The sequence below is a fragment of the Hylobates moloch genome, unplaced genomic scaffold (genome assembly GCF_009828535.3).
Source record: "Hylobates moloch isolate HMO894 unplaced genomic scaffold, HMol_V3 SCAFFOLD_4, whole genome shotgun sequence".
NCBI lineage: Eukaryota > Metazoa > Chordata > Mammalia > Primates > Hylobatidae > Hylobates > Hylobates moloch.
Window position 1 is genome coordinate 111,322,718 of NW_026652279.1, and position 17,771 is coordinate 111,340,488.

General features: G+C 37.3%; 1 protein-coding gene across 1 annotated transcript in view; it reads right to left on the minus strand.

The window, feature by feature from the left end:
• KPNA3 (karyopherin subunit alpha 3) overlaps window positions 1-17,771 on the minus strand; it is a 97,206-nt gene that overhangs the window by 4,046 nt on the left and 75,389 nt on the right. Inside the window, exons 11-15 of the mRNA XM_032150906.2 lie at window positions 8,867-8,998; window positions 7,553-7,681; window positions 4,274-4,378; window positions 4,104-4,175; window positions 3,627-3,789 (exon numbers count right to left, since the gene is read on the minus strand). Coding sequence (XP_032006797.1) covers window positions 3,627-3,789; window positions 4,104-4,175; window positions 4,274-4,378; window positions 7,553-7,681; window positions 8,867-8,998 — 601 coding nt within the window. The remainder of the gene's footprint in view (window positions 1-3,626; window positions 3,790-4,103; window positions 4,176-4,273; window positions 4,379-7,552; window positions 7,682-8,866; window positions 8,999-17,771) is intronic.

Genomic DNA, 17,771 nt, shown 5'->3' on the forward strand with positions numbered 1-17,771 from the left:
TGCCCACCACTACGCCCAGGTAATTTTTTGTTTTTAGTAGAGACGGGGTTTCACCATGTTGGCCAGGCTGGTCTCGAACTCCTGACCTCGTGATTCGCCCGCCTTGGCCTCCCAAAGTGCTGGGATTACAGGCGTGAGCCACTGCACCCGGCCAATCTTATTAATCTTACTGCCTCATAAAGTAATTTGTATCTTTCTCTTTGTTTTCCAAATGTTATTACTTTTATATAACCACAAAATGAGTTTTTAGAACCTTATAATTGGTATAAAAGATATTTAAATTAAAACTTTCTTTAAAAAATGAATAGAGGTCTTATGTCCTATAGCCACAATGAACCTGGGGGAAAATATTTCCAGAACAGATATCACAGAATGCCTTCATTTATATTTCCAATATATTTACTCCACACATCATATACACGTTTATCAATTTCAAACCTTAATATTCTTCCTTGAAATGTCTCTTTGAAGGTTATTTTAAAATAGTTGCATTTTTTTCTTATATACTAATAAACCAGAAGAATGGGGGAAATCGTTGCCAAAGTGCTTTACACAATTATAAAATATTAATACGTATCCTAACTAGTATTCCTATAGACAAAAGTAACTATATTGATAAAAAGCTGAAGAGTAATATTTCTCTAAATTGCTCAAACTTGCTGGGTTATGAACCTGACTACAATGCTAATTTTTAATTATCTTAAAATATTGTAAAAGCAGAATGAGCAGTGAATTAATAGTAAGAAGATCTGGATTTTAACTTTGCTTCTATCACAACCTACTTCTGTGACCTTGGACAAGACTCCTTAAAATCTCTGGAATAATTTCTTCTCAAGAAATCCTCCCGGCTGGGCGCCGTGGCTCACGCCTGTAATCCTAGCACTTTGGGAGGCCAAGGCGGGCAGATCACCTGAGGTTGGGAGTTTAAGACCAGCCTGACCAACATGGAGAAACCCTGTCTCTACTAAAAATACAAAAACTTAGCTGGGCGTGGTGGCGCATGCCTGTAATCCCAGCTACTAGGGAGACTGAGGTAGGAGAATTGCTTAAACCCGGGAGACGGAGGTTGCGGTGAGCCATTACACTCTAGCCTGGGCAACAAGAGCGAAACTCAAAAAAAAATAAATAAATAAATAAATAAATAGAAAGAAGTCCTCCCAGTCTGAGTATTCTATGATACTACTGCATTTGTTTTCTCTTAAAATAAATAAATAAATAATAGAATATTCATATAAAGTAGTCAATTAAATGTAAAATCTAAAACATGACATTATGATAAACTAATTTAAGGTTTAAACATGTTAGTACATATTGAACATGTACATTTAAAAACAGAATTTAAATATGTTTCACATGTTTCACAACAATAACATGTCATTAACTAAAGAATAATACAGTATGTCAAATCACAATTATTTCTCATTAAAATTTCAAAGTAACTGCCACAGTAATAACTTCAGGATTGTTGCGGGAAGTCAGGGACCCCAAACGGAGGGACCGGCTGAAGCCATGGCAGAAGAACGTGGATTGTGAAGATTTTATGGACATTTATTAGTTCCCCAAATTAATACTTTTGTAATTTCTTATGCCTGTCTTTACTGCAATCTCTAAACATAAATTGTAAAGATTTCATGGACACTTATCACTTCCCCAATCAATACCCTTGTGATTTCCTATGCCTGTCTTGACTTTAATCTCTTAATCCTGTCAGTTGAGGAGGATGTATATCATTCCAGGACCCTGTAATAATTGTGTTAACTACAAAAATTGTACAGCCTGTGTGTTTGAGCAATATGAAATGTGGGCACCCTGAAAAAAGAACAGGATTAACAGCAATTATTCAGGGAATAAGAGAGATAATCTTAAACTCTGACCGCCAGTGAGCCGGGCAGAACAGAGCCATATTTCTCTTCTTTCACAAGCAAATGGGAGAAATATCGCTGAATTCTTTTTCTCAGCATGAACTGTCCCTGAGAAAGAGAATGCGCACCCAGGGGTAGGTCTCTGAACTGGCCCCCACCGGGGCGTACCTGTCTCTTATGGTCGAGATTGCAGAGGTGAAATAAACTCCAGTCTCCCATAGCGCTCCCAGGCTTATTAGGAAGAGGAAATTCCCACCTAAGAAATTTTGGTCAGACCGGTTGATCTCAACACCCTGTCTCCTGATAAGATGTTATCAATGACAATGGTGCGCGAAACTTCATTAGCAATTTTAATTTCGCCTCGGTCCTGTGATCTCGCCTTGCCTCCACTTGCCTTGTGATATTCTATTACCCTGTTAAGTACTTGATGTCTGTCACCCACACCTATTCGCACACTCCCTCCCCTTTTGAAAATCCCTAATAAAAACTTGCTGGTTTTTGTGGCTTGTGGGGCATCACGGATCCTACCAATGTGTGATATCTCCCTCGGACGCCCAGCTTTAAAATTTCTCTTTTGTACTCTGTCCCTTTATTTCTCAAGCCAGCCGACGTTTAGGAAAATAGAAAAGAACCTACGTGATTATCGGGCAGGTCCCCCGATACAGGATGTAGTTGTGGAAATCATAAGAATCATTACAAGATCGAAACAAAATATCTAGGTGACTCAGAGGTCAGTAACCTTTTCCAACTATATGAAGTAGTATTTCCTAAAGTGGGGTCCACAGAATTACATGGTAATAACACACACAAGAAGTGTTTCATTGTTAAGAAGTTTAGGAAATGCGGCCGGGCGCAATGGCTCACGCTTGTAATCCCAGCACTTTGGGAGGCCAAGGCGGGCGGATCACGAGGTCAGGAGATCGAGACCACCGTGAAATCCCGTCTCTACTAAAAATACAAAAAAATTAGCCGGGCGTGGTGGCGGGCGCCTGTAGTCCCAGCTACTCGGAGAGGCTGAGGCAGGAGAATGGCGTGAACCCGGGAGGCGGAGCTTGCAGTGAGCCGAGATCGCGCCACTGCACTCCAGCCTGGGCGACAGAGCGAGACTCCGTCTCAAAAAAAAAAAAAAAAAAAGAAATGCTGGATTAAATAAAGCTTTAAAATTTATGTAGTGGTTGTAAGGGCTCTTAATTTGCTGTCATGCACTGTGACTTCAAGAGAAGTATTAGTGTTTCCTAAAATGCAATGTCAGGCCAGGCCGAGTGGCTCACGCCTGTAATCCCAGCACTTTGGGGGGCTGAGGCAGGTGGATCACTTGAGGTCAGGAGTTTGAGACCAGCCTAGCCAACATGGTAAAACCCCATCTCTACTAAAAACACAAAAATCCGCTGGGTGTGGTGGTGCGTGCCTGTAATCCCAGCTACTTGGGAGGCTGAGGTGTGAGAATCCCTCGAACTCGGGAGGCGGAGGTTGCAACGACAGAGCAAGATTCTGTCTCCAAAAAAAAAAAAAAAAAAAGGCTATGTTGTCAATCTCTAGAAGGTTATACAGTGACTTTCACAACCAGATTTTGCAAAGTATGGACTACCGTCTTCTGGAAAATCCTCTTGGAATGCAAACATAGTGAATAAAGAAAAGCAACATACTGTGATCATTTAAAAACAACGTATCCTAGTAATTTTCTGTCTAGTAAGTTGACTTTAAAGAACTTATGTTTCAGAGTTCCAGTGCTCAAATACTCTTCTTCCATCAGTCCACTCTTACCTCCACATTCTTCTATTATTTCAGCTATTGTGCTTGCTTCATCACCGGCCATTATCAGAATGTTTTTTAGACCATCTAGAACCACCTGAACCACTTGAGAATCTTTCACTGACAGTAAATTACAGAATGGTGGTATTACATTCTGCTGTACAAGGTACTCAACCTAGACAACAAAAGAGAAGAAATATTTTTATTTATATAATTATCTATTTCCCAGTAGGGTGTCGTGCTACATGGAAAGCTGAGGCAGGAGGCTATCTTGAGCCCAGGAGTTGGAGACTGTAGTGCGTTATGGTCACACCTGTGAATAGCAACTGCACTCTAGCCTGGGCAACATAGCAAGACTCCATCTCTTAAAACAATAATAATTATCTTTTCCCCAAAAAGAACACAATACAGTCAGCAACTACTAAACATAAGAGAGTAGCGTGCTTTCCAGTATTAACAATCATGACAGTTACAGGTTTTCAAACTCACCTGATCTTTTCTGCCACTTATTGTTAAGTTGCTGATTGCCCAAGCAGCTTCTTTTTGTGTTCCAAAGTCCCCCTGAAGGTTAAAAATGAGATCATAAAATGGACTCTTTATCCAAAAAGTCTTGGTTATTAACAGATTAACAGACACGGTGAACTCATAATATGACCAACCTTAGCAAGCTGATGAATAATCATAGGAATTAATCCAGCATCTATTACAGCTTGAACTTGTTGCTGGTTGCCTGCTGTTATGTTGGAAAGGAACCACACTGCTTCCTATAATTGAACAAAATAAAGGGCACCTTCATTTGAAAAATAATACCTTTAATGCCTTTCTAATATATTTTATATAGACAATAACAAAATCACCTAAATTACGTTAAAGAGACTGCATCTAAGAAGTGATTAGGTATACAAAATCTTCCATTTTAAACAAGTTATAAGAAAATTTCCATTAATTATATTTGGGCTCCAATAACCTGGCATTTATCTATTCATTAATATATAGGCCTACTATAAGCTAGGCATTATTCTAGGAAATGGTGATTTTATAGAAGTGAGCAAAACAGAAATCTTTATTCATGGAGCTTACATGTCTGTGCATTAGCTTCCTCTAAAAGACAGAAATAAATACACAACTGAATTTCCTTTTTCTTTTCTTTTTTTTTTGAGACGGAGTCTCACTCTGTCGCCCAGGTTGGAGTGCAGTGGCGTGATTTCGGCTCACTGCAAGCTCCGCCTCCCGGGTTCACGCCATTCTCCTGTCTCAGTCTCCCGAGTAGCTGGGACTACAGGCACCCGTCATCATGCCTGGCTAATTTTCTTCTATTTTTAGTAGAGACGGGGTTTCACCGTGTTAGCCAGGATGCTCTCAGTCTCCTGACCTTGTGATCCACCCGTCTAGGCTTCCCAAAGTGCTGGGATTACAGGCGTGAGCCACTGCGCCCGGCTACTATACATCTGAATTTCTAAAACTACTTAAAAACTACTTCTAATAAAGGTGATTTTTTTTTAATTTTAAAAACATTTACTCACAAGACATAGTCATTCAAGTATTCCATAGAAATTAACCATCTAACTAGTCTAGCATGGGTCTATATAACATAAAACTAAAGGATTTATAAGTCATAAACACGTCTGTGAGCTGTTTACAGGTTAGTAACACATCTGTATCTTCCTCTTCCACAACTGAATTTATTTTGCCATCCAACTGTGGTAAGTTGTTAATAATTGCTGAATCTGTGTTTAGAGTACATGGGTGTTCACTATACTATTCTTGCATATTTTTTGTAGATTTAAAAAGTTTCAAACAGAAATGCTGAGGGAAGAAAATCAAGTTGGTAACTTCTACTTCCAGGGTCCCATGATGGTCTCAAAATGCAAGTAACAAATTTTCAAGGCAAAAAATTTTTGAAGTAACTAATTGCTTGCTGAAGTTGAGACAGCATTTCTATGAAATTTTCCTCTACCCCCATGATACCCTCACTTAAAAGCATACTACATCACAGGCCGGAACCTTTCTCTGCTGACTTCTGCCCAGCTTCCTCACTTCTCAGTTGTTTCCAATTATGGAATATATTCATTTAGCTAAAAAAAAAAAAAAAGAATCACCTATATTGTTAAAAATTTCTATAGTAAAAATAACTGGCCCAGAGTCTGAAAGTCTCTGGCTTCTTTCTCTTCACTGGAACAAACGTATCTATAAAATGTGTTTTTTGACACCATACTTTTCTATAAGAACCCAACAGTCAAATTATACTCAAGTAACTATATAAATATAGTTATGATGACCAAGAAGAAATGATCAGTTCTGCTGGTTTTGGGTGATGGTAGTATATTAGGCAGACAAAACTTTAGTAAACTAAATGTAAATTTATTTCTCTTTTTTTCTTTTGAGACAGAGTCTCGCTCTGTCGCCCAGGCTGGAGTGCAGTGGCACAAACTTGGCTCACTGAAAACTCCGCCTCCTGGGTTCATGCCATTCTCCTGCCTCGGCCTCCTGAGTAGTTGGGACTACAGGCGTCTGCCACCACACCCGGCTAATTTTTTGTATTTTTAGTAGAGATGGGGTTTCACTGTGTTAGCCAGGATGGTCTCAATCTCCTGACCTCGTGATCCGCCTGCCTCGGCCTCCCAAAGTGCTGGGATTACAGGCGTGAGCCACCGTGCCCAGCCAACTAAATGTAAATTTAAACCACAATGAGACACCACTTCACATCTACTAGGATGTCAGTAATTTTTTTTAATAGAAAATAAGCGTTGGCTAGGATGTGGAGAAATTAGAATTCTAGTAACACTGCTGGTGGGAATGTAAAACAGTGCAGCTGCAATGGAAAACGGTTTGGTGGTTCCTCAAAAAGCTAAACCCAGAATTAACATATGATCGAGCAATTCTACTCGCAGTTATATATCCAAAGAAATTGAAAGCGGGAACTCAAATAGGTATTTGTATGCCAGTATTCACTGCAGCATTATTCATAATAGTGAAAAGGTGGAAACAACCCAAGTGTCCATCAACAGAAGAACGGAAAAACAAAATGTGGTGTATACATACAATGGAATATTTATTCAGCCATAGAAAGAATAAAGTTCTGACACATGCTGCAAAATGAATGAACCTTGAAAACATGCTAGATGAAATAAGCCAGACATGAAGACTTATTACATACTAGTAAGTACATATTACACAATTAATAATAAACTTGTCTATGAAGCTTGAAATATTATAAAGAGTAATTTTTTATGATCCTTGAATTTAGGCACCTCGTCTTTGGGTCCAATCTAATTTTGCTAGGAGATCAAAATTTTTATGATGTGTTTGTGTAATAAAAATACCAGCCATTCAAATGGCAGGTTTTCTCTGCACTTTCAAGTGGTTACTAATTTCATGACTGTTGCTATGCTCAGTCTATTTAAATAGAAACACAGGTAGTCTAAAAATGTTTTTTACTCTGTGATGATCAGGGCAGCACCTACCAGAAGCGATTAAAAGTTGAAAACGGCTGGGCGCGGTGGCTCACGCCTATAATCCCAGCACTTTGTGGGGCTGAAGCAGGCGGATCACAAGGTCAGGAGTTCGAGACCAACCTGGCCAATATGGTGAAACCCCATCTCTACTAAAAATAGAAAAATTAGCTAGGCGTGGTAGTGGGCACCTGTAGTCCCAGCTTCTTGGGAGGCTGAGGCAGGAGAATCGCTTGAACCCAGGAGGTAGAGGTTGCAGTGAGCTGAGATCGTGCCACTGCACTCCAGCCTAGGCAACAGACAGACTCTGTCTCAAAAAAAAAAAAAAAAGGTTGAAGAAAAACATTTGCAGAGGTGATTTAAAATAATTCTCATCTTCGCTGCAGTGGTTTTTAAGAAAAACATACAAGTAGCAATAGAAACAAGGAGACAGTTAAAAATGAGACATAGAAAGAAATAGCATAATGAGGACATTATATGTCTTACCTTATTTATCTTCTCTTTTGGGTGTGATAAGAGATTTGGGAAGTGCGACAGGACATCACAATTGAGAACAACCTGGGTCTGCTCGTCGGTGCCAGTCACTATGTTGCCAACTGCTCTGAGGGCTGCTGTCTAGGGTGGGGATAAAATGTTTTCTATAAATTTATTTGCTTATAAGACTGATTCTATATTTTTCATAATCCTGAGAAAAAGTAAAAATGCAAGGGGTAAATAACACTTATTTCATCCTTTCACAAAGCACCAAGCAGTCTGAGAGCAATTCTGAATTTTAAATAGTCTCTTGTGAAAAACTGAAACTTTATGAAAAAAAAATTGTGTGAAAATTGGTTGGAAAAAGATTCAAAAAATAAAAGGAAATTAAAATTTTAGAAGTCCAGTTTCTTAAGGCTGGGCATGGTGGCTCATGCCTATAATCCCAGCACTTTGGGAGGCTGAGGCGGGGGGATCACCTGAGGTCAGGAGTTTAAGACCAGCCTGGGCAACATAGTGAAACTCCATCTCTACTAAAAACACAAAAATTAGCTGGTGTGATGGTGCATGCCTGTAATCCCAGCTACTCTGAAGGCTGAGGCAGGAGAATCGCTTGAACCTGAGAGGCACAGGCTGCAGTGAGCAGAGATCGCGCCACCATACTCCAGCTTGGGCGACAGAGCAAGACTCCATCTCAAAAAAATATATAATATTTTAATAAAGGCCTGGAATGGGCACACATTTCCATCTAGAAAGTCACTTTGGTAGAAGCAGGATGAACAGATCTAGCAAGTGCCTACCCCTAATTAGAGTGGGAGAGAGAAAGAAGAAATGCAATGAGGTTACTGCAATTATTTGTGGGAAAGACAGAGTATTGAACTAAATCTGTTGTTCTAGATAGATAAGGAGAGCCAGATTTGAACCTATGTAAGAAGAATTGAAATGATTTTGTAATGGAATGGGAATTGCAAGGAGAAATCAAAATTTCTAGCTTAGGCCATGCTGTTCACTGAAGGCAGACAAGGAAGAAGAGCAGGTTTGTGGGAGATGATCGTTTCATTTCTGTCTAGTTAACCACGGAAAGCTTGAAGGAGTTCTTAGATGATATGTATAAAGGGTCAAGAACAATTGGCTATACAGGTGTGGAACTCAGCAAAGAAACTGGGCGAGATAAAGATTTGGAAATCAACAAAATCAAGCTCAGGGACTAGCAGAAGAAATCTGGAAGGTAAGCACTTACAGATAGAATTAAAGCCTAGTGGTACAAGTTAACTGGTTATAGCAAACACAACTGTATACAAATAAGAAAAATTTAAAAATACTTACTTGAACTTTGACTTCCTGATGGCTCAGAAGGGGCACAAGAAATGGCACAACTCCTGAATCAATAACCATCTGTATCTGCTCATTACCTCCATCTGTCAAGTATGACAGAGCCCAAACAGTGTCTACAAGAATCTACAGGAAACACAAAACAAAAACCATCTTCCATATTTGTTTGAATGCTTTACATGTTCAACACACCTCAGAAGTAGTGACAGAAAAAGTAACCAAAGTAACCAAATTTCAAGTTTTAGCTTAGTGGCAAAAATACCTGCTTAGCTGATTAATCTATTAAGTAGAGAGTACCTTATCTTTCTTTCAATGCCTACGTCAGATCATTCTTCACAAAAAATGAGACACAGAAGTCTGGGAAAACTTCTATTTCAACTTCTGCATTTATGTATCAGACAGATGAATTTAAAAACAGGCAGAAAAGTAATTCTCCCTGCCCTCACAAATTAGCTACCTAATAATCACATAGAAAAACACTATTTACAAGAATGAGGCCAGCACACCATGCTGTTTCAAGTTCAGAAGAGAACAGAAAGGTCATCTATCTACTCTACTGGTTTTCCAACATATTTAGCAATACAATTTTCAGACTACTAAAGTAAACCAATAAAAGAAATGACTTGGCACTTTAACTTCATCTGGGGAAAAAAACTGTTTGAAAATCTCCTGAAATGTGTCCCCAAGTGAAGTATAAACCTGGAGTATAAACCATGCCCTATGCCCATCCTAACTTTGCAACTACATAGAAGAAAACAGGCTTAGCGATCTGGTGATTCATTCAAGGTCAAAGATCTTGTATGTGGCATTGCCTGGTGTCGTCACAGAGGAATATAGGCACTGGTTGTAGCTTATGTGAAATCAAGATGTTTCCTATTAGGTCACCCAAATTGAAGACATCACATCTTTTTGCCCTAAAATAATAGCAGGCACCTGAATTCACATACCCTTCAAAAAAGGATATAGATGAATAAATAAAATAAAACTACACATATAAGCCACATCCCTTTAGCATTACTAAGAGTCAGAGAACACTAAAAATTTCCATTATCTGTAACAGGAGAAAAAATTAAATTCTAGCTTTTGTCTGGACCTCTTGCCTCAAGACTGTGTAAAAGAGAGCAGAGAAGGGGAGAGGGCAGCCCACTTTAGTGGGAGAGACTATATAGCCTGCAAAGCCTAAAATATTCTCTGAACCTTTACAGAAAATTTTGCTGATCCTTTAACTAGAGCATGAGCTTCACTCAACAGATGACTGGGGAAACTTCAGCAACAGGATTGATAAACGAGCATTTAATGTATTTAATTGTATATCAACGACTAACATAAACATGGAGATAAGAGTGGAAAAAGAATTTGTAAATGTTATAGGTTTTAGGAAAATAGAAATATTTCAACTTCAAAAATTGGAGGATAGAAGCTGGGCCCACGAGCTGAGCCCACCTACCAGCCCATTTCCTACTCTGGAAGTGAGGAGGCCTCCCCGCTGAAGGTGTCTGCAGATGCTGTGTGTGAGAACAAAGTCTGGCTACTGCCCAGCTTGGCAGTAAGAGTAACTAGATTTACCTAGAAACAGGGGTCTCAAAGCATAACACCAATATGTGTAGGCTACAATGGAAAATAACCCTTCACACCAAAATCCAGGAAATTCTCAAAAGAGAAAAGACAGTCAACAGATACCAATATTGAGATGACATACATATTGGAATTATCTAACAAGGACTTGATAAAATTTTAAAGTAACTATCATAAAAATGCACTGGTGAACAATTATGAACACATTTGAAACAAATTTAAAATGGGAATTCTCAGCAAAAAAACCCGACATGATAGAGGGGGAAAAAAAATAAATGAACCCAAAGATACATCAATAGAAATCATCCAAACTGAATAACAGAAAAAAAAAAAAAGATTACAGAGAAATTAACTCTCAGGAACTTCCAGCACAATAACAACAGATCTAATATTTGTGTCTTCAGAGTCCCTACAAGGAAAGGCGGAACTGAAAAAAATATGAAGAAATATGTTCCAAATTTGGCAAAATAGATAAGTCTAGAATCAGATTAAAAAAGGGGAGGTTGAGGCAAGAAAAGAAAAAATAGAATAAGCTCATGCATCATTGCACAGGTAAGAGACAGAAGTAAAAAAATATATCATTTAAAACTGTCAAAACAGTAAAAAAGAAGAGAGCATTAAAAAGGTGTAAGAATAAAGGTAACTGGGGGCAGCAAAACAACATGGCACATGGATACATATGTAACTAACCTGCACATTGTGCACATGTACCCTAAAACCTAAAGTATAATAATAAAAAATAAATTAATTAAAATAAAATAAAAAAAAAAGAATAAAGGTAACCACTAGAACAAAAATACAAACCTCCCCAAATACCAAAAGAAAATTGAAAAAGACAAAAGTATGCTTAGCAGAGAAAAAAAAAACACAGGGAGACATTATTTCACAAAATGACAGTTCAAATCAATCTATCAACCCATGTGAATGGGCCTAACCTATTAAAAAAAAAAAAGATTTTCAAATTGGCTCAGGCTCTCAAAACAAAACCCAATTCCATGCTGTATACAAGAGACACACATAAAGAATTTGGAAAGGCTAGAAATAAAGGGATGAGCAAAAGTATGACAAGTAAACGATAAAAAGAAAGCTGAGGTTGTAATCCTGTTAAAAGACCAGTAGAATTTAAGCTAAAAAGCATTGCAAAGAAAAAAGGATACTTTACAAAGTTAAATCCCACAATTTATCATGAAAATACAACAGTTACAAACATCTATTAAACAAATAGCCCTGCAATCACTGTTTTAAAGCAGAGAACACACACACAAATATATGTAAAAACATACTAATAATAGGAGGTTTTAACATACTACTGTCATATGAGGGAAGTCAAACAGGCAAAAAATAAAGGTATAACTTTTATGAATATATATGGAACTTTATACCCCGATAATGGTAACTACAACTTGCACATGTACAAATATATTAGGTTCAAAGAAAATATCAATAAATTACCTAAGTCAGAAACATTATAAGCCTATCACAAGGCAATAAACTTATACATTAATAAAATGAAAACCAAAAAGGCTTTTCTATATAGAAATGTAATAGCCTTATATTAAACAGCTCTTAGGTGAAAACACACACACACACACACACACACACACACACACACACACACACACAAAACAGAAAAACCCAACAACAAAATTTCTATTTTTTGTTTCTTTTTGAGACAGAGTCTCACGTCACCCCGGCTGGGGTGTAGTAGCACAATCTTGGCTCACTGCAATCTCTGCCTCCTAAGTTCAAGTGATTCTCCTGCCTCAGTGCCCCATGTAGCTGAGATTACAGGCATGCGCCATCACACCCAGCTAATTTTTGTGTTTTTAGTAGAAATGGGGTTTCACCATGTTGGCCAGGCTGGTCTCAAACTCCTGACTTCAGGTGATCTGCCCGCCTCAGCCTCCCAAAGTGCTGGGATTACAGGCATGAGCAAAAACGCCTGGCCTAAACTCAACAAAATTTCTAAAAAGTTAAAACAAAAATGCCACACATCAGAATCTACGAGATTTATTTAAAACAGTGATTAAAAGAAAATTCATAGCCTTAAAAATTTATACAAATTTGTCTGAACCCATAGAACGCACAACAGCAAGAGTGAGTGCACAACAAGAGTGAGTGAACAACAGTGTAAACTATGGATTTTGGGGGATTATGATGAGTCAATGAAAAATACAAAAGTAATGAGATAAAGAACAGAAAAATCATAGATCTAACTAATAAACTGAAACCCTGGTTCTCTGAAAAAAACAAAAAACAAAAAACAAACGAAAAAAACAACTAAGAAACAGAAAAAGTCCTACCTAACTTAATTAGAAAAGAGCAGGGAGGGGGCACAAATACACAAAATAAGAAATGATAAAATAACCCTTAAAATAATAAATTAGAACAAAAAACTACCCTGCACACTTTAATGCAAGTAAACGTAGGTGCAATGAATAATTTACTAGAACAACAGTTTATAGAAACTGACCTCCTTTAGAAAGAGTGCTTAAACAAGCCAACTCCCATATCAAAAATAAAGAAAATTATCATGAAACTAACTCCACAAAAAAGTACCAAAATCCCAAAGGATTTAAGAGGGAAACTATCAAATCTTCAAAGGTCAGACAGACTCAATGCTATATAAATTGTTCCAGAGTACAGAAAATTAAGGAAGCATAACATTAACACCTAAACTTTAATAAAACAATAAAAGTATAAAACCTAATACATCATGATTATAGCATCATTAACTAACTGTATTCATATAATTACATTTAATATTAATATTTGTAATTAATGTAAATTATTGCCTAATAAATTGAACAAAAGCTAAACTGCAAACCAGTAGCATTTATGTGAATGCTGATGTAAAAATCTGAAATAAAATATTATTAACAGAATCACATACTACATTGAGAAACTAACATATAATGATCAAGTGAGATGATTCAAAGAATGCAAGGATGGTTCAATTTTTAAAAATATCATTAATATAAGTTTTATTAATAGATTTAAGGAGAAAAATAATAGAATTTTCTCTACAGACACTGAAAAATTCATCACATTTTTTCAGTGTCCTTGATAGAACACCCAAAAAAGGAATGCATAGATATTTCTCTAACATAAAACATCTATAGTTCAGACAAAATGTAGATACAATTTTAAAAAGTTGATGAATTTGATTATATACAAAAAGTTCACATGGCAAAACATCATAGTCAAAGACAAAAGACAAACTAGGGAAGTATTTTAAGTATGGAAGAGCTAATATCCTTAATATATCAAGAACTCTTAAAGCCTAAGAAAAAGACCAAAAATCCTACAGAAAAACAGACAGTAAATATGAGTAGTCTGTTCGCAAAGATACAAATTAAAATGGCCCTTAAACAAATGAAACAATGTTCAACGTCATTCATAAAAAGTAAAATGCAAATTAAAACTGAGATAATATTTCTCACCTATCAGATGAGCAAAAATTTTAAATGTGACAACACACTCTATAAAGGAGTTGAAAAATGTCGTTTAAAACTATCAAAACAGTAAAAAAGAAAAGATATAAAAATAAAGGCAACCACAATAAAGGCAACCACTAGAACAAGAATACAAACCTTCCCAAATACCAAGGCAAAATGGCACAACCCTTATAGCAGGGAATTTGGCAGTATGCAACGAAATTACAAATGCATTCGCTCTTTGACCCAGCAATCCTGCTTCTAAGAATATACCCTGAAGATATACCTCCAATAATATGAAAACACACAATAGTCATTGGTATAATACTTTTACATTTGCAGAATTCAGGAAATAGCCTAAATGCCTATCCATAATAGTGTGTTTAAATAAACTGTGTCCACAAAACAGAATCCTGTGCAAAACAACATGATGCCTTAAGATGTTTCTCCATTACATGGTCACTACTATTAGCAGAAAACTATTTTTTTTTTCTAACTAATAATAAAATTGTAGACTGAGATCAACTAATGGTTTTCAGTGAGGTCTCCATGGCAATATCTCAAAGGCTGGGAGAAGGTAAGCTACGGCTGGGTGTTAGGCACCCTGAAACTGCAGATACTTGTAGTCTCTAATTTTTTATTTTTAGAGATGGGGTCCCAGTATGTTGCCTAGGCTGGGCTTGAACTCCTGGGCTCAAGCGATTTTCTTGCCTTTGATCTATATTAGCCTTTGAGCTATCAACCCAAAATAAAAATTTGACAATTTATTCTCTGGCTCCTTATCTGCTACATAAAAAGGATATGTAGTTCTTTAGACAAGACTATATAATTTAGAACCTATTAAATCTCTGCCTTATTTTTTCCCCACTATTTGTTCCACAGTTTATGCTTCTATCACACTACTTTAATTTTATTTAATTATTATTATTTTTTTAACACAGCATCTCGCTCTGTTGCCCACGTGGGAGTGCAGTGGCGTGATCTGGGTTCACTGCAACCTCCATCTCCCCGACTCAAGCGATTCTCCTGCCCCAGCCTCCCAAGTAGCTGGGATTACAGGCACGCATCACGATGCCCGGCTAATTTTTGTATTTTTAGTAGAGACGGGGTTTTGCTATGTTGGCCAGGCTGGTCTCAAACTCCTGACCTCAAGTGATCCGCCGTCCTCAGCCTTCCAAAGTGCTAAGATTACAAATGTGAGGCACTGTGCCCAGCCATCATTATACTACTTTTAAAAACGACTTTGTTGGTTCTTCTTCCCTTGCTGCCATTGCTGAAACGCAGGGAATTCCTGAGTTACATTTTTAGCCCTCCTTCCGAAATACAGCCTCCCCCAGGCGATCTCATTCAATGCCCAGGTTTTCATCAATCCTTTAAATACTGACAAATCCAAAATCTGTATTGTCTTTTGCTTTTGGAAAATACCGCCACTGAGGAACAAGTTCCAAGTTCTACTCACTTTATTTCCTAACACTCAAAGTTTTTTCTCCCTTAACCATTCCTATTATTGCAATTTAGTAATAGTCCATGCCTTCATCAACTTCCCTAAACCTATTATGATAGCAAAATACATCTACCTACAGTCAAACTTTCCCTACTTCAAACCTTCCATACCTTTTCTGTGTTATTTGTCTGTTACAGATAATTTTATCTGTATAAAACAGAAATATCATTTCTCGACTTAAAAAATCTACAATGACTCTGCACTCATTACAAGATAAACTTAAAACTCTTTAATACAGAATCAAAAACTCATATAAAAAATTAGCAGGGAGTGGTGGCATGCACTGTAATCCCAGCTACTGGAGAGGCTGAGGCAGGAGAATCCCTTGAACCCGGGAGGCGGAGGTTCCAGTGAGCCTAAATTGCGCCACTGCACTCCAGCCTGGTGACAGAGCGAGACTCCATCTCGGAAAAAAAAGAAAACAAAAAAAAAAGAATCAAAGACTCTGCAAATTAACTTCTTAGCAAATGTATTAGGTTATTATCTACCTGTATTCTCTTAAACCTCCATGTATTCTTGAGTCCTTAATATCTTCCTCTGTGTTCTTGAAATGACTTTCTCTCAACCTGTGAAAATCCTATTCATCCTAGTTATATGACGTGAGACAAATTACTTAAGTACCTCTGCTTCTTTTACAACGTTTGTAGATGATGGAGATAATGAGAGTACCAATCTCACAAGACTTTTTTAAGAATTAAATGGGTTAACATAGCAAAAGTGCTTAAAACAGTGCCTGGCAGATTTTAAACTCAATAAATGCCAACTATGAACACTATAATCTTTGACTCTGTCCCCACTACCGTCTCCTCATAATGCTCGTCTCAAATGTTACTTTGTCAACGAAGCTTTCTGCTTCACCAGCAAAATTATCTGTGCTTCCATAATATAGCATTTTGGTCATTGCTCTATCTTACTTTTTTTCTTGTTGGCTTTCATACCATGTTTTGTGTTTATGTGCTCATGGTATGATTTTTTTTTTTCACTGTGAGCCTATGGATTATATTGAATATGTGATCATGGTATGAAAAAGCACAGGCCTTGGACCTGGCTTCAGTTCTCAGGTATGGCTCTCATTCATTGCATGACCTTAGAAAGATTATTTAACTTTACTGGGTTTCGGCCGGGCGCGGCGGCTCACGCCTGTAATCCCAGCACTTTGGGAGGCCGAAGCGGGCGGATCACAAGGTCAGGAGATCGAGACCATGGTGAAACCTCGTCTCTACTAAAAATACAAAAAATTAGCCGAGCGTGGTGGCGGGCGCCTGTAGTCCCAGCTACTCGGAGAGGCTGAGGCAGGAGAATGGCGGGAACCCGGGAGGCAGAGCTTGCAGTGAGCCAAGATCGCGCCACTGCACTCCAGCCTGGGTGACAGAGCAAGACTCCGTCTCAAAAAAAAAAAAAAAAAAAAAAAAAAAAAAAAAAAAAAAAAAAAAAAACACACAAAACACTTTACTGGGTTTCAATCTCTGTATTTGTATTTGTGAAATAGGAGAATAAAACTTATCTTACAAGGATACTGGTAAGATAAAAGGAGTCTACAGACAGATCCAGCACAGCAATTTCTTGACATAAGTTCTTTCCTTTTAACTCTTTTTACGTTTTTAATGTTAAGGTCTTAGAGGGCATGGTCTCTTTATGTCTTATCACTGAATGTACAATTCATGGCACAATTCTGGCTTTAAGTGGAACAATTTGTGAGTGTTTGCTAAACTTGACTAATATACCTGTAACTAGAGTACACTGCCATTTTAATACCCCAGCTTTCACATAAACACAACCAACAGATGGTGAAAGCTTTTATTTGCCTATAGTTAATTATATAATGTTCTGGGGGAAAGTCCTGAGGCAAACAGCAGATACTTTGCTTATTCCCTTTTTAATCTTTGCTGTCAGAAAGCTTACAACTAAACTTTCAACAGCAACAACTAAACTTCTGTATAAATTTTACTTTTTCCTTTACAGATATTATCTTATATGTCTTTTGTTAAGTCACTTTATATCCATTTTGGAAATAAGACAGCATATAAACATGTTTTACTTCATTTTAATGACATTTTAGGCTGTGTCAAACACAAAGTGACTTTAGCTACCTTTAAAAGATTCCATCCTAAGAGCTTAAAATCTGCAAATGAGCTAGAGTGATGTGATACAATTTTTATATACAAATTATATTGCCTTGTGAGAAAACTAAGCAAAGATGTATTTTCTTTGTCCCAATGATAAATTACACACAATTCACAATTCTGCCACACATATACACTTATGTATGTACGTTGTATATATGTAAAGATAAGATTACAAAAACACAAATATACAACAAATCAGAAAGAGATGTTAGTTAGAATAAAAGAAACTGGATCAACACTAGTCACCGAAATTTATC